Source organism: Oncorhynchus mykiss, chromosome 26 (genome assembly GCF_013265735.2).
Source record: "Oncorhynchus mykiss isolate Arlee chromosome 26, USDA_OmykA_1.1, whole genome shotgun sequence".
NCBI lineage: Eukaryota > Metazoa > Chordata > Actinopteri > Salmoniformes > Salmonidae > Oncorhynchus > Oncorhynchus mykiss.
The window spans coordinates 2,023,496-2,047,917 of NC_048590.1; the positions used below are offsets into that span (position 1 = coordinate 2,023,496).

A 24,422-nucleotide genomic window follows, 5' to 3' on the forward strand; every position below is an offset into this window, starting at 1 on the left:
TACAGCCCCTGCCTTCCCCTATCTCCATATTCTCCAGCCCATGCCTTCCCCCACCTCCCTATTCTCCAGCCCATGCCTCCCCCACCTCCCTGTTCTCCAGCCCCTGCCTCCCCCTACCTCCCTGTTCTCCAGCCCCTGCCTCCCCCCACCTCCCTGTTCTCCAGCCCCACCTCCCTGTCCTTCAGCCCCTGCCTCCCCCCACCTCCCTGTTCTTCAGCCCCTGCCTCCCTGTACCTCCCTATTCTCCAGCCCCTGTGTCCTCCAATCAGACGGAGTGTTGAGTCTCTGTTCCTCCTCCCATAATGTGTTCTTTGTCTCAGGGAGACAGTCAGGAGTAGTTGAGACCCACAGAGGAATGTGTTGTGCATCGTAGTAGATCTATCTCTAGTTGATGATTTCTGCTGCTATCAGGTGAGTCTTGTTGATGCCAGCTGTGTCAGAGAGGAGAGGAATTTATGACTGGGGGTTTCAAGTTTAGTCAGTGGGTCTGGAAATGGTGTGTTATTATGAGAGGCGGTAGAACAGAACAGAAGAGGACATTAGAACAGTAGAACAGAACAGGACAGTAGAACAGAACAGAAGAGGACAGTAGAACAGTAGAACAGAACAGAAGAGGACATTACAACAGTAGAACAGAACAGAAGAGGACAGTAGAACAGTAGAACAGAACAGAAGAGGACATTAGAACAGTAGAACAGAACAGGACAGTAGAACAGAACAGAAGAGGACAGTAGAACAGTAGAACAGAACAGAAGAGGACATTACAACAGTAGAACAGAACAGAAGAGGACAGTAGAACAGTAGAACAGAACAGAAGAGGACATTAGAACAGTAGAACAGAACAGAAGAGGACATTAGAACAGTAGAACAGAACAGGACAGTAGAACAGTAGAACAGAACAGAAGAGGACAGTAGAATAGTAGAACAGAACAGAAGAGAACAGTAGAGAACAGTAGAACAGTAGAGAACAGTTGAACAGTAGTACAGTAGAGAACAGTAGAATAGTAGAGAACAGTAGAACAGTAAAGAACAGTAGTAAAGTAGAGAACAGTAGTACAGTAGAGAACAGTAGAACAGAACAGGCCAGTAGTACAGAACAGAACAGAACAGGACCGGTGTGTGTTTGTTGCACTGATAGGAAATAGGGTTTCATGTAGTGAATTAGATAGGAAATAGGGTGTCATGTAGTGAATTAGATAGGGAATAGGGTGCCATGTAGTGAATTAGATATGGAATATTGAATTAGATAGGGAATAGTGAATTAGATAGGGAATAGTGAATTAGATAGGAAATAGGGTGTCATGTAGTGAATTAGATAGGGAATAGGGTGCCATGTAGTGAATTAGATAGGGAATAGAGTGCCATGTAGTGAATTAGATAGGGAATATTGAATTAGATAGGGAATAGTGAATTAGATAGGGATTATTGAATTAGATAGGGAATAGTGAATTAGATAGAGAATATGGTGCCATGCAGCGAATTAGATAGGGAATAGTGAATTAGATAGGGAATATGGTGCCATGTAGTGAATTAGATAGGGAATAGAGTGTCATGTAGTGAATTAGATAGGGAATAGTGAATTAGATAGGGAATATGGTGCCATGTAGTGAATTAGATAGGGAATAGAGTGTCATGTAGTGAATTAGATAGGGAATAGTGAATTAGATAGGGAATATGGTGCCATGTAGTGAATTAGATAGGGAATAGAGTGTCATGTAGTGAATTAGATAGGGAATAGTGAATTAGATAGGGAATAGAGTGTCATGTAGTGAATTAGATAGGGAATATGGTGCCATGTAGTGAATTAGATAGGGAATAGAGTGTCATGTAGTGAATTAGATAGGGAATAGTGAATTAGATAGGGAATATGGTGCCATGTAGTGAATTAGATAGGGAATAGAGTGTCATGTAGTGAATTAGATAGGGAATAGTGAATTAGATAGGGAATAGTGAATTAGATAGGGAATAGTGAATTAGATAGGGAATATGGTGCCATGCAGTGAATTAGATAGGAAATAGGGTGTCATGTAGTGAATTAGATGGGGAATAGTGAATTAGATAGGGAATAGTGAATTAGATAGGGAATATGGTGCCATGCAGTGAATTAGATAGGAAATAGGGTGTCATGTAGTGAATTAGATGGGGAATAGAGTGCCATGCAGTGAATTAGATAGGAAATAGGGTGTCATGTAGTGAATTAGATGGGGAATAGTGAATTAGATGGGGAATAGAGTGCCATGCAGTGAATTAGATAAGGAATAGGGTGCCATGTAGTGCATTATGTAGGGAATAGGGTGTCATGTAGTGCATTATGTAGGGAATAGGGTGTCATGTAGTGCATTATATAGGGAATATGGTGCCATGTAGTGCATTATGTAGGGAATAGGGTGCCATGTAGTGCACTAGATAGAGAATAGGGTGCCATGTAGTGAATTAGATAGGGATTAGGATGTCATGTAGTGAACTAGATAGGGAATAGAGTGCCATGTAGTGCACTGGATAGGGAATAGGGTGCCATTTGGGACACATTCCCTGTGGTGGCCTGACTGTGGTATGTCTGTCTGTCCGTCCTTCCTTTTGTATCTATCTGTCTGTCTGTCCTTATGCATCTTTATTTCTGTCCGTCCGCCAATCTGTCCTATGTCTGTCTGTCTGTCTGTCTGTGTCTATCTCTGTCTTCCTGTCTGTCTGTGTTTGTCCTTATGTATCTGTCTGTCTGTGTCTGTCTCTGTCTGTCCTTATGTATCTGTCTGTCTCTGTCTGTCTCTGTCTTCCTGTCTGTCTGTGTCTGTCCTTATGTATCTGTCTGTCTGTCTGTCTCTGTCTGTCCTTATGTATCTGTCTGTCTGTCTGTCTCTGTCTGTCCTCACGTATCTGTCTGTCTGTCTGTCCTTATGTCTCTGTCTGTCTGTCTGTCTGTCTGTCTGTCTGTCTGTCTGTCTGTCTGTCTGTCTGTCTGTCTGTCTGTCTGTCTGTCTGTCTGTCTGTCTGTCTGTCTGTCTGTCTGTCTGTCTGTCCTTATGTATCTGTCTGTCTGTGTCTGTCTTTCTGTCCTTATGTATCTGTCTGTCTGTCTTCCTGGCTGCCTGTTTGTCTGCCTGTCCTCCTGCCTGCCTGCCTGCCTGCCTGCCTGCCTGCCTGCCTGCCTGCCTGCCTGCCTGCCTGCCTGCCTGCCTGTCTGTCTGTCTGTCTGTCTGTCTGTCATAGAGGATGTAACAGATCAAGCATTAACAGAACCAGGTCATTTAAAGTTGTAAACCAATGACAGTAGTTCACAAAGTGTTCACTCTGCTTCCCCACATTAAACCTTAACCCTCGTAGCTGTCAGGCTGGCTGACCATCAGGAGAGCTGTTACAGTGTGTGTGTTGTGTGCTGTGTTGTCAAGCACTTGTTGCCTTACATCCTGGAATTAAAATGGATTTCTTGGGGGTTTGTATCATTTGATTTACACAACATGCCTACCACTTTGAAGATGCAAAATAGTTTTTATTGTGAACCAAACAAGAAATAAGACAAAAAAACGGATAACTTGAGCGTGCATAACTATTCACCCCCCAAAGACAATACTTTGTAGAGCCACCTTTTGCAGCAATTACAGATGCAAGTCTCTTGGGGTAAGCTTGGCACATCAAGCCACTCTGACTTTTGCCCATTCTTCAAGGCCAAACTGCTCCAGCTAATTCAAGTTGGATGGGTTCCGCTGATGTGCAGCAATCTTTAAGTCATACCACAGATTCTCAATTGGATTGAGGTCTGGGCATTGACTAGACCATTACAAGACATGTACAGTTACCCCTTAAACCACTCGAGAGTTGCCAGGTCTGTGCACAAACAGTTTGAGCTTCTACTTTTAAAAATCCACCTTCCCAGAAATAAGTCTCTCAATGTTGCCACTTGAGACGCCCCTCTGCCCCCAGCTGTGCCCTGGACACCGTTGTGGATTAATTGTCCCCCATTTATCTTCAGAGTTTGTAATGTTAGGTAACCTAAACTGGGATATGTTTAACACCCCAGCTGTCCTACAATCTAAGATAGATTCCCTCAATCGCACACAAATTATAAAGGAACCTACCAGGTACAACCCTAAATCCATAAACACGGGCTTCCTCATAGATATCATCCTGACCAACCTGCCCTCTAAATACACCTCTGCTGTCTTCAACCAGGGACTCAGCGATCACGGCCTCATTGCCTGCGTCCGTAATGGGTCCGCGGACAAACGAGCACCCCTCATCACTGTAAAATTCTCCTTAAAACACTTCAGTGAGCAGGCCTTTCTAATCAACCTGGCTCAGGTATCCTGGAAGGATATTGACCTCATTCCATCAGTAGAGGATGCCTGGTTATTCTTTAAAACTGCCTTGCTCACCATCTTAAAAACGCATGCCCCATTCAAAAAATGTAGAACTAAGAACAGATATAGCCCTTTGTTCACTCCAGACTTGACTACCCTTGACCAGCACAAAAACATCCTGTGGCGTATTGCATTAGCATCGACTAGCCCCCGAGATATGCAACTTTTCAGGGAAGTCAGGAACCAATAGAAACAGGCAGTTAGGAAAGAAAAAGCTAGCTTTTTCAAACAGAAATTTGCATCCTGTAGCACAAACTCCAAAAAGTTCTGGGACACTGTAAAGTCCATGGAGAATAAGAGCACCTCCTCCCAGCTGCCCGCTGCACTGAGGCTAGGAAACACTGTCACCACCGATAAATCTATGATAATCGAGAATTTCAATAAGCATTTCTCTACGGTTGGCCATGCTTTCCACCTGGCTACCCCTACCCCGGTCTACAGCCCTGCACCCCCACACCAACTTGCCCAAGCCTCCCCATTTCTCCTTCAGCCAAATCCAGCTGATGTTCTGAAAGAGCTGCAAAATCTGGACCCCTACAAATCAGCCGGGCTAGATAATCTGGACGCTCTCTTTCTAAAATGATCCGCTGCAATTGTTGCCACCCCTTTTACTAGCCTGTTGAACCTCTCTTTCGTATTGTCTAACATCCCTAAAGATTGGAATGCTGCCGCGGTCATCCCCCTCTACAAAGGGGGAGACACTCTTGACCCAAGCTGATACAGACCTATATCAATCCTACCCTGCCTTTCTAAAGTCTTCGAAAGCCTAGTTAACAAACAGATCACCGACCATTTCGAATCCCACCGTACCTTCTCTGCTATGCAATCTGTTTTCTGAGCTGGTCACGGGTGCACCTCAGCCACGCTCAAGGTCCTAAACAATTTCATAACCGCAATTGATAAAAGACAATACAGTGCCGCCATCTTCATCGACCTGCCAAGGCTTTCGACACTGTCAATCACTGCATTCTTATTGGCAGACTCAAAGCAAACTCCTAATTTAGCCGCCTTTCCTTCCAGTTCTCTGCAGCCAATGACTGGAATAAATTGCAAAAATCACTGGAGTCTTATATCTCCCTCTCTATCTTTATGCATCAGCTGTCAGAGCAGCTTACCAATCACTGCAGCTGTACATAGCCCATCTGTAAATTGCCCACCCAACTACCTCATCCCCATATTGTTAGTTATTTATTTTTGCTCCTTTGCACCCCAGTATCTCTACTTGTACATTAATCTTCTGCACATCTATCACTCCAGTGTTTAATTGCTCAATTGTAATTATTTCGCCACTATGGCCTATTTATTGCCTTACCTCGCTAATCTTATTACATTTGCACACACTGTACATATATTTTTCTATTGTGTTATTGACTACTTTTGTTTATTGCATGTGTAACTCTGTGTTGTTAATATCACACTGCTTTGCTTTATCTTGGTCAGGTCGCAGTTGTAAATGAGAACTTGTTCTCAACTGGCTGTCTCGCCAGTTGACCTTAGATATCTCTGTTGTTCTATATACACTGCTCAAAAAAATAAAGGGAACACTTAAACAACACAATGTAACTCCAAGTCAATCACACTTCTGTGAAATCAAACTGTCCACTTTGGAAGCAACACTGATTGACAATAAATTTCACATGCTGTTGTGCAAATGGAATAGACAACAGGTGGAAATTATAGGCAATTAGCAAGACACCACTAATAAAGGAGTGGTTCTGCAGGTGGTGACCAGACCACTTCTTAGTTCCTATGCTTCCTGGCTGATGTTTTGGTCACTTTTGAATGCTGGCGGTGCTTTCACACTAGTGGTAGCATGAGACGGAGTCTACAACCCACACAAGTGGCTCAGGTAGTGCAGCTCATCCAGGATGGCACATCAATGTGAGCTGTGGCAAGAAGGTTTGCTGTTTCTGTCAGCGTAGTGTCCAGAGCATGGAGGCGCTACCAGGAGACAGGCCAGTACATCAGGAGATGTGGAGGAGGCCATAGGAGGGCAGCAACCAAGCAGCAGGACCGCTACCTCCGCCTTTGTGCAAGGAGGAGCAGGAGGAGCACTGCCAGAGCCCTGCAAAATGACCTCCAGCAGGCCACAAATGTGCATGTGTCTGCTCAAACGGTCAGAAACAGACTCCATGAGGGTGGTATGAGGGTCCAACGTCCACAGGTGGGGGTTGTGCTTACAGCCCAACACCGTGCAGGACGTTTGGCATTTGCCAGAGAACACCAAGATTGGCAAATTCGCCACTGGCGCCCTGTGCTCTTCACAGATGAAAGCAGGTTCACACTGAGCACGTGACAGAGTCTGGAGACGCCGTGGAGAACGTTCTGCTGCCTGCAACATCCTCCAGCATGACCGGTTTGGCGGTGGGTCAGTCATGGTGTGGGGTGGCATTTCCTTGGGGGGCCGCACAGCCCTCCATGTGCTCGCCAGAGGTAGCCTGACTGCCATTAGGTACCGAGATGAGATCCTCAGACCCCTTGTGAGACCATATGCTGGAGCGGTTGGCCCTGTGTTCCTCCTAATGCAAGACAATGCTAGACCTCATGTGGCTGGAGTGTGTCAGCAGTTCCTGCAAGCGGAAGGCATTGATGCTATGGACTGGCCCGCCCGTTCCCCAGACCTGAATCCAATTGAGCACATCTGGGACATCATGTCTCGCTCCATCCACCAACGCCACATTGCACCACAGACTGTCCAGGAGTTGGCGGATGCTTTAGTCCAGGTCTGGGAGGAAATCCCTCAGGAGACCATCTGCCACCTCATCAGGAGCATGCCCAGGCGTTGTAGGGAGGTCATAGGGCACGTGGAGGCCACACACACTACTGAGCCTCATTTTGACTTGTTTTAAGGACATTACATTAAAGTTGGATCAGCCTGTAGTGTGGTTTTCCACTTTAATTTTGAGTGTGACTCCAAATCCAGACCTCCATGGGTTGATAAATTTGATTTCCATTGATAATTTTTGTGTGATTTTGTTGTCAGCATATTCAACTATGTAAAGAAAAAAGTATTTAATAAGAATATTTCATTAATTCAGATCTAGGATGTGTTATTTTAGTGTTCCCTTTATTTTTTTGAGAGGTGTATTTTGGTTAGATCAGGGTGTGACTAGGGTGGGTACTCTGGGGCGGCAGGGTAGCCTAGTGGTTAGCGTGTTGGACTAGTAACCGAAAGGTTGCAAGTTAAAATCCCCAGGCTGCCCCTGCCCACTGTTCCTAGGCTGTCGTTGAAAATAAGAATTTGTTCTTAACTGACTTGCCTAGTTGAATTAAGGTAAAATAATAACTCTGGTTTAGGGGTTTTTGTATGTCTATTTTGGCCTGATACAGCTGTTTATCGTTGTCTCTTCGTTGTCTCTTATTGGGGATCATATTTAGGTAGCCATTTCGTTTGTTATTTTTGTTGGTTTGTTTGGTATTCATTCATTAAAAGAGAATGTGCCTTGGTCTAATCATTACGACGAATGTGACACTTGCCTACCTGGTAAAATATATATAATAATAAATATATATATATTTTTATAAAAGCCCATCTCTGTGGAGTGTACAGCTTAAAGTGTTCCTATGGACAGATACTCCAATCTCCGCTGTGGAACTTGCAGCTCCTTCAGGGTTACCTTTGGTCTCTTTATTGCCTCTCTGATTAATGCCCTCCTTGCCTGGTCTGTGAGTTTTGGTGGGCGGCCCTCTCTTGGCAGGTTTGTTGTGGTGCCATATTCTTTCAATTTTTTAACAATGGATTTAATGGTGCTCTGTAGGATGTTCAAAGTTTAGGATATTTTTTTACAACCCAACCCTGATCTGTACTTCTCTACAACTTTGCCCCCGACCTGTTTGGATACTGAATACTTATTTTCCACCATAATTTGCAAATAAATTCATAAAAAATCCTACAATGTGATTTTCTGGATTTTTTTCTAATTTTGTCTTTCATAGTTGAAGTGTACCTACGATGACAATTACAGGCCCCTCTCATCTTTTTAAGTGTTAGAACTTGCACAATTGGTGGCTGACTAAATACTTTTTTGCCCCACTGTACTTCTGTTATAGAGCACATCACAGCAATGCAAGACAGGATAGTCATGCCCATCGTCAGAGAGCACATGAGGCAAGCACAAGAGCACCACCGGCACACGTATAACCGGCAGGCTACCCTGAGGGAATTAGTGGCGGTCCCCACGGTAGAGCGTAAACTACTAACCATATGGAAAGGACCGTATGAAGTGCTGGAGAGTAGAAGTTAACCTGTTGAGTGTAGGGGGCAGTATTTTGGATGAAAAACATAACCAAATGAAACCGCCTATTTCTCAGGCCCAGAATCGAGAATATGCATATATGTATATATACAGATTAGGAAAGAAAACACTCTAAAGTTTCCAAACCTGTCAAAATATTGTCTGTGAGTATATCAGAACTGTTATTGCAGGCGAAAACCTGAAGAAAATCCAACAAGGAAGTGCCTAAGATAAATGAAACTCCCTGTTCCATTGCATTCATTCCCTCAATTTAAAGGGATATCAACCATATTCCTTTCCCTATGGCTTTCACATGGTGTGAACAGTCTTTAGACATAGTTTCAGGCTTTTATTCTGAAAAATGAGCGCGATGGATCACATCGCGTCATTGGATGGCTGGGTGCCAGCAGAGTTTTGCATGTGCAACAGCTTGGAGTAGACATTTTCTCTCTCTCTCCTATTGAAAAAGCTACGGTCCGGTTGAAATATTATCGATTATTTATTGTAAAAACAACCTGAGGATTGATTATAAAAAATGTTTGACATGTTTCTACGAACTTTACAGATACTATTTGGAATTTTCGTCTGCCCGAGCCTGTGGATTTCTGAATAAAATGTGCCAACCAAATGGAGGTTTTTGGATATAAAAATAATATTTATCAAACAAAAGGAACATTTAGTGTGTAACTGGGAGTCTCGTGAGTGCAAACATCCGAAGATCATCAAAGGTAAGCGATTCATTTTATTGTTTTTCTGACTTTCGTGACCAATCTACTTTGCTGCCAGCTGTTTGTAATGTTTTGTCTGCTGAGAGAGATGTCCTAACATAAACGCTTGGATAGCTTTTGCTGTAAAGCTTTTTTGAAATCTGATACACCAGGTGGATTAACAACAAGCTAAGCTGAGTTTTGCTATATTGCACTTGTGATTTCATCAAAATTAAATATTTTCAGTAATTGACTTTGAATTTGGCGCTCTGCAATTCAGCGGATGTTGACGAAAATGATCCCGCTAACGGGATGGGTGCGCCAAGAAGTTAATTATCAGATACGACAGCCAAGTTGTCGGCCGCCGGAACAAATCTATCAAATTAACCAGTTAAAAGCATAGTGAGAGAGAGAAACACATTGTCACGTTCCCCATACCCACTCAGGAGGCAGCTGAAGTGCATGTTTCACCTCTCTGTCCCCAGCACAAGTACAGGAAGTAAAGACCCTGGTTCATAAAAACAAAGATGTGTTTTCATGGATACCAGGCCGAACTGAGGTTACGGCTCATGATATTGTTTCCCTACCAGGGAGAAAATTAAGCACTAGGCCGTATCGGGTACCCAAGACTCTACGAGCTGCGATTAGAGCAGAGAAAAATGTTGACAGATGGAGTGGTTGAAGAGTCACATAGGGAGTGGTCTAGCCCAATTGTGATGGTCTCCAAGCATGATGGGTCTTGGCGGTTTTGAAATTGTTTTCAGAAGGTAAATTAAATATCCAAGTGTGATGCCTACCCAATGCCCCGAGTAGATGGACTGCTGGAGAAAACTGGTAACGCTCTGTACATTACGACCCTGGACCTAGCCAAAGGTTACTGGCAAATTCCTTTGACCCCCAGAGCCGAAGAAAAGACAGCCTTTGCAACCCCTGACGGTTTGTTTCAATACACCGTCAAGCCATTTGGCTTACGCAGGGGCCCACCTTTCAACGGCTAATGGACCAAGTCCTGAAACCCGCACAGAGCTTACGCTGCAACCTATTCAGATGACGTGGGGATCTACAGCCCAGATTGGGAATCTCATTTACCCCAGGTACAGGCAGCGCTAGACGCCCTTAGAAAGGCAGAGCTCACAGCAAACCCTGCCAAATGTTACGTGGGGTTAGAGGAAACCGAGTTTCTGGGATACACCGTGGGAAGATCAAATCCCAACTGAAGATGGTGGAGGCAATTAGAGGATGGGCCGAGACCAGAAAATAAGAAGCAGGATCGAGCCTTCCTAGGGTTGACCGGTTACTACCGGAAGTTCATCCCAAGTTATGCCACAGTGGCCGCCCTACTCACTGACATGACTAGAGCCAGAGGGCCAAAACATGGTCAAATGGGATGAAAGGGCCACCAAAGGATTTAGGACATTACAGGAGGCTCTCTGCTGTAATCCAGTGTTGGTGGTACCAGACATTACAGGAGGCTCTCTGCTGTAATCCAGTGCTGGTGATACCAGACTTTGAGAGAGAGAGAGTTGTTCAGACGGATGCCTCAGAGGTCGGCTTGGGAGCCGTGCTCTACCAAGAGGTAGAAGGGGTGGAACACCCCATCTTGTTTTTAAGCAGGAAGCTGGAACCACGGGAGACCAACTACTCAGTCGTTGAGAAAGAGGCTCTGGCAGTAAAGTGGCCTCTAGAAAGCGTGAAATACTACCTGCTAGGGCGCCACTTCACCCTCATCAGTGACCAAGCCCCACTCACCTGGATGCATAGAGCAAAAGAGAAGAACGCTTGAGTGGTTTTTTGAGTCTCCAACCATTTCACTTTCACAAACTGACTTGTTGGAAAGGTGGCTCCTGTGATGGTGCCACGTTGAATGTCACTGAGCTTTTCACTTCTGGCCATTCTACTGCCAATGTTTGTCTATAGCGATTGGGAATAGGGAGCTATTTGGCTATGGTCAACAGTAGTGCCCTATATAGGGTGCCATTTGGCTCTGGTCAACAGTAGTGCCCAATATAGAGAATAGGGAGCCATTTGGGATCCAGCCTGTGAGCTGTTTACCAGAGCATACCTCATCAGAACCGGACTTATGTGATTTGAGTGTTATGTGGTTTAATAGGAATGTGCATCTTTCCCTCTCAAGGCAATTTTATACACAAATCAATGTGATTCGGTTAGATTCGATATGATGAACAACATTTTTGTTTGACATGAATATCTGCTGCTGATGGGAGCTCAAGAGCTGGACCACTCTGAGCTGGGCCTCTCTGAGCTGGACCTCTCTGAGCTGGACCTCTCTGAGCTGGACCTCTCTGAGCTGGGCCTCTCTGAGCTGGACCACTCTGAGCTGGGCCTCTCTGAGCTGGACCTCTCTGAGCTGGACCTCTCTGAGCTGGACCTCTCTGAGCTGGGCCTCTCTGAGCTTGACCTCTCTGAGCTGGGCCTCTCTGAGCTGGGCCTCCCTGAGCTGGGCCTCTCTGAGCTGGGCCTGTCTGAGATCACTTCTCTAACTGAGTGGTCCGTGTGTGTGGGGGGGATCACCATTAGCGTTTGATAACGATGGACAACCAAGTTTTCATCGGTTGTCACTCAACTAATAAAGACAAAAATGTGACATTGGGAAAGCAATTTAATTATCAAGCATCTGAATGTTGAAGGTGCCACCCGTAGCCTATTAGAATAGGGATAGGTCTACCTGCTGCCTCTCATTGGCTAGAACAGCTGTCTCCCACACCTGTTCACACAGCTGTTATCTGACAGTCATATGCAGGTACATAACAGTTTGATTGGCTACTGAAGGACAGGCCACATCGGTTCAGTCACAACAGATAACAGGTATTTTAGGAATAAAACCATACGAGTCAAAGGGATTCGTAGCTTTGGAATCGTTTTTTCTGAACAACGCTTAATTTGGATCGGTTTGGACTCCCGCTGACAGATGAACTGGTATCTGAAACATTTGATCCAGGAACAACCCTTATCTGTAAATCTTTACATCCCATTTGATTTATCATTAATCTGTTGAGAGACAGACGGACATACAGACAGACAAAAGGACTAGTGACTCATTGACGCCCTCTCAGTACTGTATTTACTGTGGCAGAGTCATGAATAGCACCCTATTCCCTACGTAGTGCACTACTGTTGACCTGGTGCCATAGGGCCATGTTCCAAAGTAGTGCACTGTGTAGTGAATAGGGTTCTATTTAGAACGCAGTCTGTGTGTTTACTGCCCCTGGCGCCAGCCCGCCTGTTGCTAACGCACAGCCACATAATCAACATACTAAAACACTGCAACAGGATGACTTAATGAGTCTGAACAGTGTTGGTACACACGGTCACTGTCAAATGGCTTCATATTCCATATATAGTCCACTACTTTGACCAGGGCCCATAGGGTATAGGGTGTCTTTTAGGATACAGACCCTCAGTCTTTAGACCAGGGCCTATAGGGTATAGGGTGTCTTTTAGGATACATACCCTCAGTCTTTAGACCAGGGCCTATAGGGTATAGGGTGTCTTTTAGGATACATACCCTCAGTCTTTACACCAGGGCCTATAGGGTATAGGGTGTCTTTTAGGATACAGACCCTCAGTCTTTAGACCAGGGCCTATAGGGAATAGGGTGCTTGCTGGGATACAGACCCTCAGTTGTGGCTACAGTTACCAGGACAGGTAGTAGGGTGACATCAGAGAGTCAGATCGAGAGACAGACAGATAGTAGGGTGACATCCTGATCCTCTCAACCAGCTTCATGAGGTAGTCACCAGGAATGCATTTCAATTAACAGGTGTGCCTGTTAAAAGTTAATTTGTGGAATTTCTTTCCTTATTAATGTGTTTGAGCCAATCAGTTGTGTTGTGACAAGGTATGGGTGGTATACAGAAGATAGCCCTATTTGGTAAAACACCAAGTCTATATTATGTCAAGAACAGCCCAAATAAGCAAAGAGAAACAACAGTCCATCATTACTTTAAGACATGACGGTCAGTCAATACGAAACATTTCAAGAACTTTGAAAGTTTCTTCAAGTGCAGTCGCAAAAACCATCAAGCGCTATGATGAAACTGGCTCTCATGAGGACCACCACAGGAAAGGACGATCCGGAGATACCTCTGCTGCAGAGGATACGTTCATTAGAGTTCAGAGGAGACTGGATGAATCAGGCCTTCGTGGTTGAATTGCTACAAAGAAACCACTACTAAAGGACACCAATAAAAATAATAGACTTGCTTGGGCCAAGAAACACGAGCAATGGACATTAGATCGGTGAAAATCTGTCCTTTGGTCTGATGAGTCCACATTTGAAATGTTTGGTTCCCACCGCCATTTCTTTGTGAGACGCAGAGTAGGTGAACGGATGATCTCCGCATGTGTGGTTCCCACCGTGAAGCATGGAGGAGGTGGTGTGATGGTGTGGGGGTGCTTTGCTGGTGACGCTGTCAGTGATTTATTTAGAATTCAAGGTACACTTAACCAGCATATCTACCACAGCATTCTACAGTGAAATGCCATCCCATCTGGTTGCGCTTAGTGGTGTTTTTCAACAGGACAATGACCCAACACACCTCCAGGCTGTGTAAGGGCTATTTGACCAAGAAGGAGAGTGATGGAGTGCTGCATCAGATGACCTGGCCTCCACAATCACCTGACCTCAACCCAATTGAGATCGTTTGGGATGAGTCGGACCACAGAGTGAAGGAAAAGCAGCCAATAAGTGCTCAGCATATGTGGGAACTCATTCAAGACTGTTTGAAAAGCTTTCCAAATAAAGCTTGTTGAGAGAATGCCAAGAGTGGAGCTGTCAAGGCAAAGGGTGGCTATTTTGAAGAATCTCAAATATAAAATATACTTAGACTTGTTTAACACTTTTTTTGGTTACCACATGATTCCATATGTGTTATTCCATAGTTTGGGTTAGGGTTATTATTGTTATTCTACATTGTAGAAAATAGTAAAAATAAAAACTCCCTTGAATAAGTTGGTGTGTCCAAACTTTTGACTGGTGTGACATCACACTACATAAAGAGAGACCTAAGACAGCAACACAGCATGGTAGCAACACAGCATGGCAGCAACACAACATGGTAGCAGCACAAAACATGGTTCAAACATTGGGCACAGACTACAGCACAAAGGGCAAGAAGGTAGAGGCAACAATACATCATGCGAAGCAGCCATTAACTGTCAGCATGTGTCCATGATTGAGTCTTTGAATGACGGTGAATTGATGAGACCAGCAAGAGAACTGACTCTGTCATCTTTACATTGTCCTCTTACGTGTTTGTGTGCGTTTTTGTGTGTGAGCAGGGTGACATGGACGAGGGCAGTGTGAGGAAGAGGAAGGACATGTTTAATGGAGGCCCCACCCCCGGCCCAACCTCCAATATGTCTGCCTCCCACTCCAAGCCTGCTGAGGAAGACGTGAAGGCTACCGTGCTACAGAAGGAGGTGAGTAATGTAGAGGACAGTATGTGTGTTAGTCTTTCTCTCTCTCTCAGTGCGTGCGTGCGTGTGTGCGTGCGTGTGTGCGTGCGTGTGTGCGTGCGTGTGTGCGTGCGTGTGTGTGTGCGTGTGTGTGTGTGATGCCAGACAAAAGACCATTTTAAAACCGCCCCACTGCTCATGCCGTGTCTCCAGACATCCCCCAAACAAACAAAAAGTGACTCTGGGAGGGAGTAACAACTGGTAAACAGTCTCCTTTTAGACATGTCAGTCAGGTGGCTGCCGGCAGAGACTTCTAGTGCAGCAACGGTGAAGGGCTCTGGCTGGTATTACTGAGCCAGCTAGAAGGATGAAGGATGAAGATGACGTTAAATGGAGTCTACCTCAGCAGGAGCAAAAACACATACGTTACTCAAAAGTTCTCATAATAACTTTAGTGGTTGGAAAAAGTTCCCAATTGTCATACAAAGTAAAGACACCTTCATAGAAAATGACTCAAGTAAAATACTACTTAAATAAAACTATTTAGTTTTAAATGTACTTAACCTCTCTGATCTCCCCATCCCGGATCCGGTATCATGAATACAGACTCAAGCTCATTACCATAACGCAACGTTAACTATTCATGAAAATCGCAAATGAAATGAAATAAATATGCCATCTCTCAAGCTTAGCCTTTTGTAAACAACACTGTCATCTCAGATTTTCAAAATATGCTTCTCAACCATAGGAAAACAATCATTTGTGTAAAAGTAGCTAGCTAGCGTAGCATTTAGCGTTAGCATTAGCGTTAGCATCCAGCACGCAACATTTCAACAAAAACATAAAATCCTTAAAATAAAATAATTTACCTTTGAAGAACTTCGGATGTTTTCAATGAGGAGACTCTGTTAGATAGCAAATGCTCAGTTTTTTCCAAAAATATTATTTGTGTATTAGAAATAGCTCCGTTTTGTACATCACATTTGGCTACAAAAAAACCCCGAAAATTCAGTCCTCAAAACGCGAACTTTTTTCCAAATTAACTCCATAATATCGACTGAAAACATGGCAAACGTGGTTTAGAATCAATCCTCAAGGTGTTTTTCACATATCTCTTCGATGATATATCGTTCGTGGAAGCATGGTTTCTCCTCTCAATCAAATGGAAAAATACTTGCAGCTGGCTTTGCGCACCAATTTCGACGCAGGACACCAGGCGGACACTTGGAAAATGTAGTCTCTTATGGTCAATCTTCCAATGATATGCCTACAAATGCGTCACAAAGCTGCCGACATCTTGGGGAAACGGCAGAAGGTCTAAGCTTATTCCTGTCGCATTCACAGCCATATAAGGAGACATTAGAAAACAGAGCTTCAGAAATTCAGCTCATTTCCTGTTTGACGTTTAATCTTGGTTTCGCCTGTAGAATGAGTTCTGGGGCACTTACAGACAATATCTTTGCAGATTCTGAAACTTCAGAGTGTTTTCTTTCAAAAACGGTCAAGAATATGCATAGTCGAGCATCTTTTCGTGACAAAATATCGCGCTTAAAACGGGAACGTTTTTTATCCAAAAATGAAATAGCGCCCCTAGAGATCCAACAGGTTTTAAGTAGCAAAAGTAAATGTAATTTCTAAAATATACTTAACTTGTTATGGCTGCAATCCCAATACCGGGATCGATATGACAACTACCAGTGAAAATAGAGGGCGCCAAATTCAAACCACAGAAATCTCATAATTACAATTCCTAAAACATACATGTGTTTTATTTCATTTTAAAGGTAATCTTGTTGTTAATCCCACCAAAGTGTCAGAGTTCAAATAGGCTTTTCAGCGAAAGCACTACAAACGATTATGTTAGGTCTTCACCAAACCACAATAAGCACAGCCATTTTCCAGCTAAATATAGCATTCACAAAAAGCAGAAATAAAGATAAAATGAATCGCTAACCTTGAATTATCTTCATCAGATGACATAATAGGACTTCATGTTACACAATACATGCATGTTTTGTTTGATAAAGTTCATATTAATATAAAAAAATCTGAGTTTACATTGATGCGTTAGATTCACTAGTTCCAAAAACATCCAGTGATTTTGCATAGCCACATCGTTTCAACAGAAATACTCATCATAAATGTAGATGATAATACAAGTTATACACATGGAATTATAGATATACCTCTCCTTAATGCAACCGCTGTGTCAGATTTCAAAAAAAGTTTATGGAAAAAGCACACCATGCAATAATCTGAGACGGCGCTCAGAACAGAAGCCAAATTAGCCGCCATGTTGGAGTCAACAGAAACCAAAAAATACATGATAAATGTTTCCTTACCTTTGATGAACTTCATCAGAATGCAGTCCTAGGAATCCCAGGTCCACAATAAATGCTTGATTTGTTCGAAAATGTCAGTTATGTCCAATTAGCTACTTTGGTTAAAGCGTTTGGTAAACAATTCCAAAGTCACAAAGCGCGTCCACTATAACTTGACGAAATGTCCAAACGTTCCGTAACAGTCAGTAGAAACATGTCAAACTCGTGGCAGTGGTGACTATTTCCTGTGTCATTCGACCCCCCTTCACATTAGAGTCATCAGACAAAGTTCTATTGACTGTTGACATCTAGTGCAAGGTGTAGGAAGTCACCCCCCCAAAAGAAAAAAAAACAGGAAGTGGAATTTCTCAGATTTTTGCCTGCTATATGAGTTCTGTTAAACTCACAGGCATAATTCAAACAGTTTTAGAAACGTCAGATTGTTTTCTATCCAATACTAATAATAATATGCAACTATGACTGAGGAGCAGGCCGTTGAATATGGGCACCTCTGTGCACCTTTCATCCAAGCTACTCAGTACTGCCCCTGCAGCCATAAGAAGTTAAGGATCAAAAGTCAAAGTATATATTTTTTCAAGTTATTTATATTAAGCAAACTAGATAGCATCATTATTATAAATATGCGGATAGCCAGGGGCACACTCCAACATCATACAAACTAAACGTGTTTAGTGAGTCCGCAAGATCAGAGGCAGTAGAGATGACCAGGGATGTTCTCTGTTTAGTGAGTCCTCCAGATCAGAGGCAGTAGGGATGACCAGGGATGTTCTCTGTTTAGTGAGTCCTCCAGATCAGAGGCAGTAGGGATGACCAGGGATGTTCTCTGTTTAGTGAGTCCTCCAGATCAGAGGCTAGTAGGGATGACCAGGGATGTTCTCTGTTTAGTGAGTCCTCCAGATCAGAGGCAGTAGGGATGACCAGGGATGTTCTCTGTTTAGTGAGTCCTCCAGATCAGAGGCAGTAGGGATGACCAGGGATGTTCTCTGTTTAGTGAGTCCTCCAGATCAGAGGCAGTAGGGATGACCAGGGATGTTGTCTTGATAGGTGTGTGAATTGGACCGTTTTCCTGAAATGCTAAGCATTCAAAATGTAACTAGTGCTTTAAGGTGTTAGGGAAAATGTATGGAGTAAAAAGTACATTATTTTCTTTAGTAATGTAGTGAAGTAAAAGTTGTCCAAAATTACAGATACTGTAAGGCTCTGGGTGTAGCTGGTGCAGAGGAGTCAGGCGCAGGACAGCAGAGATGAGTAACACAAAGAACTTTACTCAAAATGTCCAAATACATGAAGTAACAACAAGCCCACAAACATCGGACCGAACTTACAATAAAACATATTTAAGTGTTACTTAAGTTCTTTCCACCACTGACTTTACAGAAAGTAATCTACTGAGACAGACAGTGATGTGGTGCTCAGTGGTGAGGCTTAGACAGAAAGTGATGTAGGAGGAAGCAGATGAGACTGAGAGAGAGGTTAGTAGAGTGATGAGGCTGAGGTAGACTGTAATGTAGGAGGAAGCAGAGGAGACAGAGAGAGGTAAGTACAGTGGTTCCCAAATTTGAAGTCGGGGCCCCTGGAAGAATCTGCACTAATCTCATCAAACAAGATAAGAAAAAACATAAGATATGTTTCAACATGAACATCTCAACAGGACCTATCTTCCCTATAGACCTACATTACAATACAACCACTGTACGTTACAATATGAACATCTCAACAGGACCTATCTTCCCTATAGACCTACATTACAATACAACCACTGTATGTTACAATATGAACATCTCAACAGGACCTATCTTCCCTATAGACCTACATTACAATACAACCACTGTATGTTACAATATGAACATCTCAACAGGACCCATCTTCCCTATAGACCGACATTAAAATACAACCACTGTATGGTACAATATGAACATCTCAACAGGACCTATCCTCCCTATAGACCGACATTAAAATACAACCACTGAATCTGGGACCTTTACCACATCAGATAATCATAAACCAGACTAGATCAATCTGGGACATTTTACCACATCAGATAATAATAAACCAGACTAGATCAATCTGGGACCTTTACCACATCAGATAATAATAAACCAGACTAGATCAATCTGGGATCTTTACCACATCAGATAATAAACCAGACTAGATCAATCAGGGACCTTTACCACATCAGATAATAAACCAGACTAGATCAATCTGGGACCTTTACCACATCAGATAATAATAAACCAGACTAGATCAATCTGGGACCTTTACCACATCAGATAATACTAAACCAGACTAGATCAATCTGGGACCTTTACCACATCAGATAATAAACCAGACTAGATCAATCAGGGACCTTTACCACATCAGATAATAAACCAGACTAGATCAATCTGGGACCTTTACCACATCAGATAATAATAAACCAGACTAGATCAATCTGGGACCTTTACCACATCAGATAATAATAAACCAGACTAGATCAATCTGGGACCTTTACCACATCAGATAATAATAAACCAGACTAGATCAATCTGGGACCTTTACCACATCAGATAATACTAAACCAGACTAGATCAATCTGGGACCTTTACCACATCAGATAATAAACCAGACTAGATCAATCTGGGACCTTTACCACATCAGATAATAAACCAGACTAGATCAATCTGGAACCTTTACCAAATCAGATAATAATAAACCAGACTAGATCATCTGGGCTACAGTCACACACTTGTTTTAATATCCCTGAACGACAAACAAAGTCCACATTTTTCTTTTTCAATAGATGACAGAGAACATAATAAAGTTTTCAGAGTACCACAGTGGTTTGTAAACCAGGATTTAGTGACATTTAACATGGTAGAGAAAATCCCCACATCTTTAAGATATACACTACGTCTGTGTAGTCGCGTTGCTGTAAATATGTGGTATTTCTATGTTTGAAGAGCAACACAGTGGTTTCCACATCCCGTCCTGCTCCAGCAACGTCTAGCGAAGTCAAATCAAGATCAAGAGAGCATGATGTCCTGTTTTTTAGCATATCACATCTTTTACGTTGATCAAACTAAAGTAAAAATACCACAGATTTCCAGCTGTGTTGACCAATGTAAGGAAGTGGGTACAACAGATTGATGAGGGAATTGTTTTATTTAAATCCATTTCGGAATAAGACAAACAAAATGTGGAAAAAGACAAAGGGGTCGGAACACTTTCCGAATGCGCCGTGTATAACTAGCAGCCAAGGTGATAATGGCTTGGGTCATTGTATAACTAATAGGCTACGTGAATGAACCTACAGCAGCCAAGGTGATAATGGCTGGGGTCATTGTATAACTAATAGGCTACGTGAATGAACCTACAGCAGCCAAGGTGATAATGGCTGGGGTCATTGTATAACTAATAGGCTACGTGAATGAACCTACAGCAGCCAAGGTGATAATGGCTGGGGTCATTGTACAGCTAATAGGCTGTGTGTTTGTAGATGGACTGAGGTAGGTAGATTGTATAGCTAACAGGCTATGTGCTTGTAGATGGACTGAGGTGAATGAACCTACAGCAGCCAAGGTAATAATGGCTGGGGTCATTTTTGCTTGTTTGCTGTTCTCCAAATAGCATTTTAGAGATTTTAAATCGTATAGAAATGCAGTAAATGAGCTTCAACATTGTAATTTATGTTCATGTTGTCACCCTAATGTGTGTGTCTGACAGAGAGGGAGCCTGAGTAGAGTTTCGCAGCATAGGATCTCCAATGGCTCTCACGATCATTACTGTAATCCGCCAGCCAGCCAGCCAGCCAGCCAGCCCAGAGCAGACAGCTTTAACTACAGTGTCAGCCGGTACCAACCTCTATCCCCCCGTTTTAACCCTGCTGTAGTCTGTTCCACACTCATTGAACTCACTGATCCCAGTGTGTCCCAAGTGGAACCCTAATCCCTGTGTAGAAAACAGGGTGCCATTTCATACGCAGACTCCGTCTCACTGGCTCTCTCTGTCAAAATTATTCCTCTCAGAACAGCAATCTGGGACCTTTTACCACATCAGATAACAATAAACCAGACTAGATCAATCTGGGATCTTTACCACATCAGATAATACTAAACCAGACTAGATCAATCTGGGACCTTTACCACATCAGATAATACTAAACCAGACTAGATCAATCTGGGATCTTTACCACATCAGATAATAATAAACCAGACTAGATCAATCTGGGACCTTTACCACATCAGATAACAATAAACCAGACTAGATCAATCAGGGACCTTTACCACATCAGATAATAAACCAGACTAGATCAATCTGGGACCTTTACCACATCAGATAATACTAAACCAGACTAGATCAATCTGGGATCTTTACCACATCAGATAATAATAAACCAGACTAGATCAATCAGGGACCTTTACCACATCAGATAATAAACCAGACTAGATCAATCTGGGACCTTTACCACATCAGATAATAAACCAGACTAGATCAATCTGGGACCTTTACCAGATCAGATAATAATAAACCAGACTAGATCAATCTGGGACCTTTACCACATCAGATAATAAACCAGACTAGATCAATCTGGGATCTTTACCACATCAGATAATAAACCAGACTAGATCAATCTGGGACCTTTACCACATCAGATAATAATAAACCAGACTAGATCAATCTGGGACCTTTACCACATCAGATAATAATAAACCAGACTAGATCAATCTGGGACCTTTACCACATCAGATAATAAACCAGACTAGATCAATCTGGGACCTTTACCACATCAGATAACAATAAACCAGACTAGATCAATCAGGGACCTTTACCACATCAGATAATAAACCAGACTAGATCAATCTGGGACCTTTACCACATCAGATAATAAACCAGACTAGATCATTCTGGGACCTTTTACCACATCAGATAATAAACCAGACTAGATCAATCTGGGACCTTTACCACATCAGATAATAAACCAGACTAGATCAATCTGGGACCTTTACCACATCAGATAATAATAAACCAGACTAGATCAATCTGGGATCTTTACCACATCAGATAATACTAAACCAGACTAGATCAATCTGGGACCTTTACCACATCAGATAATAATAAACCAGACTAGATCAATCTGGGACCTTTACCACATCAGATAATACTAAACCAGACTAGATCAATCTGGGACCTTTACCACATCAGATAATAAACCAGACTAGATCAATCTGGGACCTTTACCACATCAGATAATAAACCAGACTAGATCAACCTGGGACATTTACCAAAAACATGTATCCCAATTGTCTGTTTGATAAATCTTTGGACGTGAAGTAAAAATCATTATTTTGCTCTTCAAATATAACAATACCACAAATGAAGTATGACATTGTATTCTGGTTCCATTCATGTGAAAACTGATCAAGTATGACATTGCATTCTGGTTCCATTTGTGTTCTCGCTTGCTACAAGTACATAAGCTATTCGAGTGACCAACATCAATTATCCTGGCTTGTGTACAAGGCCTTTGTATGGTAGCTGTAAATGTATAGTCTTGTTACAGTGTACAGGGTTACTGAGTGACTCTGACAACAGTATCTTGACTGACTGAGGAATGTTAGGAAGCTGTTTACTGGTCAGTACCTCTCAGTAGAACTACTGCTTCATTCTGTAGTTTACACGGTGAGGCTCTCAGGAACCCAGGGACAGTACCTCTCAATAGAACTACTGCTTCATTCTGTAGTTTACACCGTGAGGCTCTCAGGAACCCAGGGTCAGTACCTCTCAATAGAACTACTGCTTCTTTCTGTAGTTTACACCGTGAGTCTCTCAGGAACCCAGGGTCAGTACCTCTCAATAGAACTACTGCTTCATTCTGTAGTTTACACCGTGAGGCTCTCAGGAACCCAGGGTCAGTACCTCTCAATAGAACTACTGCTTCTTTCTGTAGTTTACACCGTGAGTCTCTCAGGAACCCAGGGTCAGTACCTCTCAATAGAACTACTGCTTCATTCTGTAGTTTACACCGTGAGTCTCTCAGGAACCCAGGGTCAGTACCTCTCAATAGAACTACTGCTTCATTCTGTAGTTTACACCGTGAGGCTCTCAGGAACCCAGGGTCAGTACCTCTCAATAGAACTACTGCTTCATTCTGTAGTTTACACCGTGAGTCTCTCAGGAACCCAGGGTCAGTACCTCTCAATAGAACTACTGCTTCATTCTGTAGTTTACACCGTGAGGCTCTCAGGAACCCAGGGTCAGTACCTCTCAATAGTTTATTGAGGAATTTTCCAGTGATATGAAGATTAATTGTCACATTTTCCCCGTTTTTTTTTTCGTTTTGTGTGCGTCATTCTGACTCTATAGATTCTGTAAAAAATACGTCCCCTGTGACGTTTGGGGACCTGTGCTTGTCTTAAAAACCCCCCTCTAGCTCCTTCCCCGTTAACACACAGACAAATGGTGGGTATCTACGGACTCACAGCATGTTTAAAAGGGATTCAGAAGTCCTAAATCATGCCGGCCTGACAGTGGGACTCATTGAGTTAACCAGAAGTCCTAAATCACGACAGTGGGACTCATTGAGTTAACCAGAAGTCCTAATTCACGCCAGCCTGACAGTGGGACTCATTGGGTTAACCAGAAGTCCTAAATCACGCCGGCCTGACAGTGGGACTCATTGAGTTAACCAGAAGTCCTAAATCACGCCGGCCTGACAAATCAAATCAAATCAAATCAAATCAAATTTTATTTGTCACATACACATGGTTAGCAGATGTTAATGCGAGTGTAGCGAAATGCTTGTGCTTCTAGTTCCGACAATGCAGTAATAACAAGTAATCTAACTAACAATTCCAAAACTACTGTCTTGTACACAGTGTAAGGGGACAAAGAATATGTACATAAGGATATATGAATGAGTGATGGTACAGAGCAGCATAGGCAAGATACAGTAGATGGTATCGGGTACAGTATGTACAAATGAGATGAGTATGTAAACAAAGTGGCATAGTATAGTATAAAGTGGCTAGTGATACATGTATTACATAAGGATACCGTCGATGATATAGAGTACAGTATATACGTATGCATATGAGATGAATAATGTAGGGTAAGTAACATTTATATAAGGTAGCATTGTTTAAAGTGGCTAGTGATATATTTACATCATTTCCCATCAATTCCCATTATTAAAGTGGCTGGAGTTGAGTCAGTGTCAGTGTGTTGGCAGCAGCTACTCAGTGTTAGTGGTGGCTGTTTAACAGTCTGATGGCCTTGAGATAGAAGCTGTTTTTCAGTCTCTCGGTCCCAGCTTTGATGCACCTGTACTGACCTCGCCTTCTGGATGATAGCGGGGTGAACAGGCAGTGGCTCGGGTGGTTGATGTCC

General features: G+C 42.9%; 1 protein-coding gene across 3 annotated transcripts in view; it reads left to right on the forward strand.

Moving 5' to 3' along the window:
- The first annotated feature begins 317 nt into the window (after nt 1-317).
- The window catches only part of LOC110514234 (b(0,+)-type amino acid transporter 1), a 53,871-nt gene continuing 29,766 nt past the window's right edge, over nt 318-24,422 (forward strand). For all 3 annotated transcript variants that reach the window (XM_036964115.1, XM_036964117.1, XM_036964116.1), the window contains exons 1-2: nt 318-411; nt 14,599-14,739. In XM_036964115.1, coding sequence (XP_036820010.1) covers nt 14,605-14,739 — 135 coding nt within the window. In that variant the 5' untranslated portion in view covers nt 318-411; nt 14,599-14,604. The remainder of the gene's footprint in view (nt 412-14,598; nt 14,740-24,422) is intronic.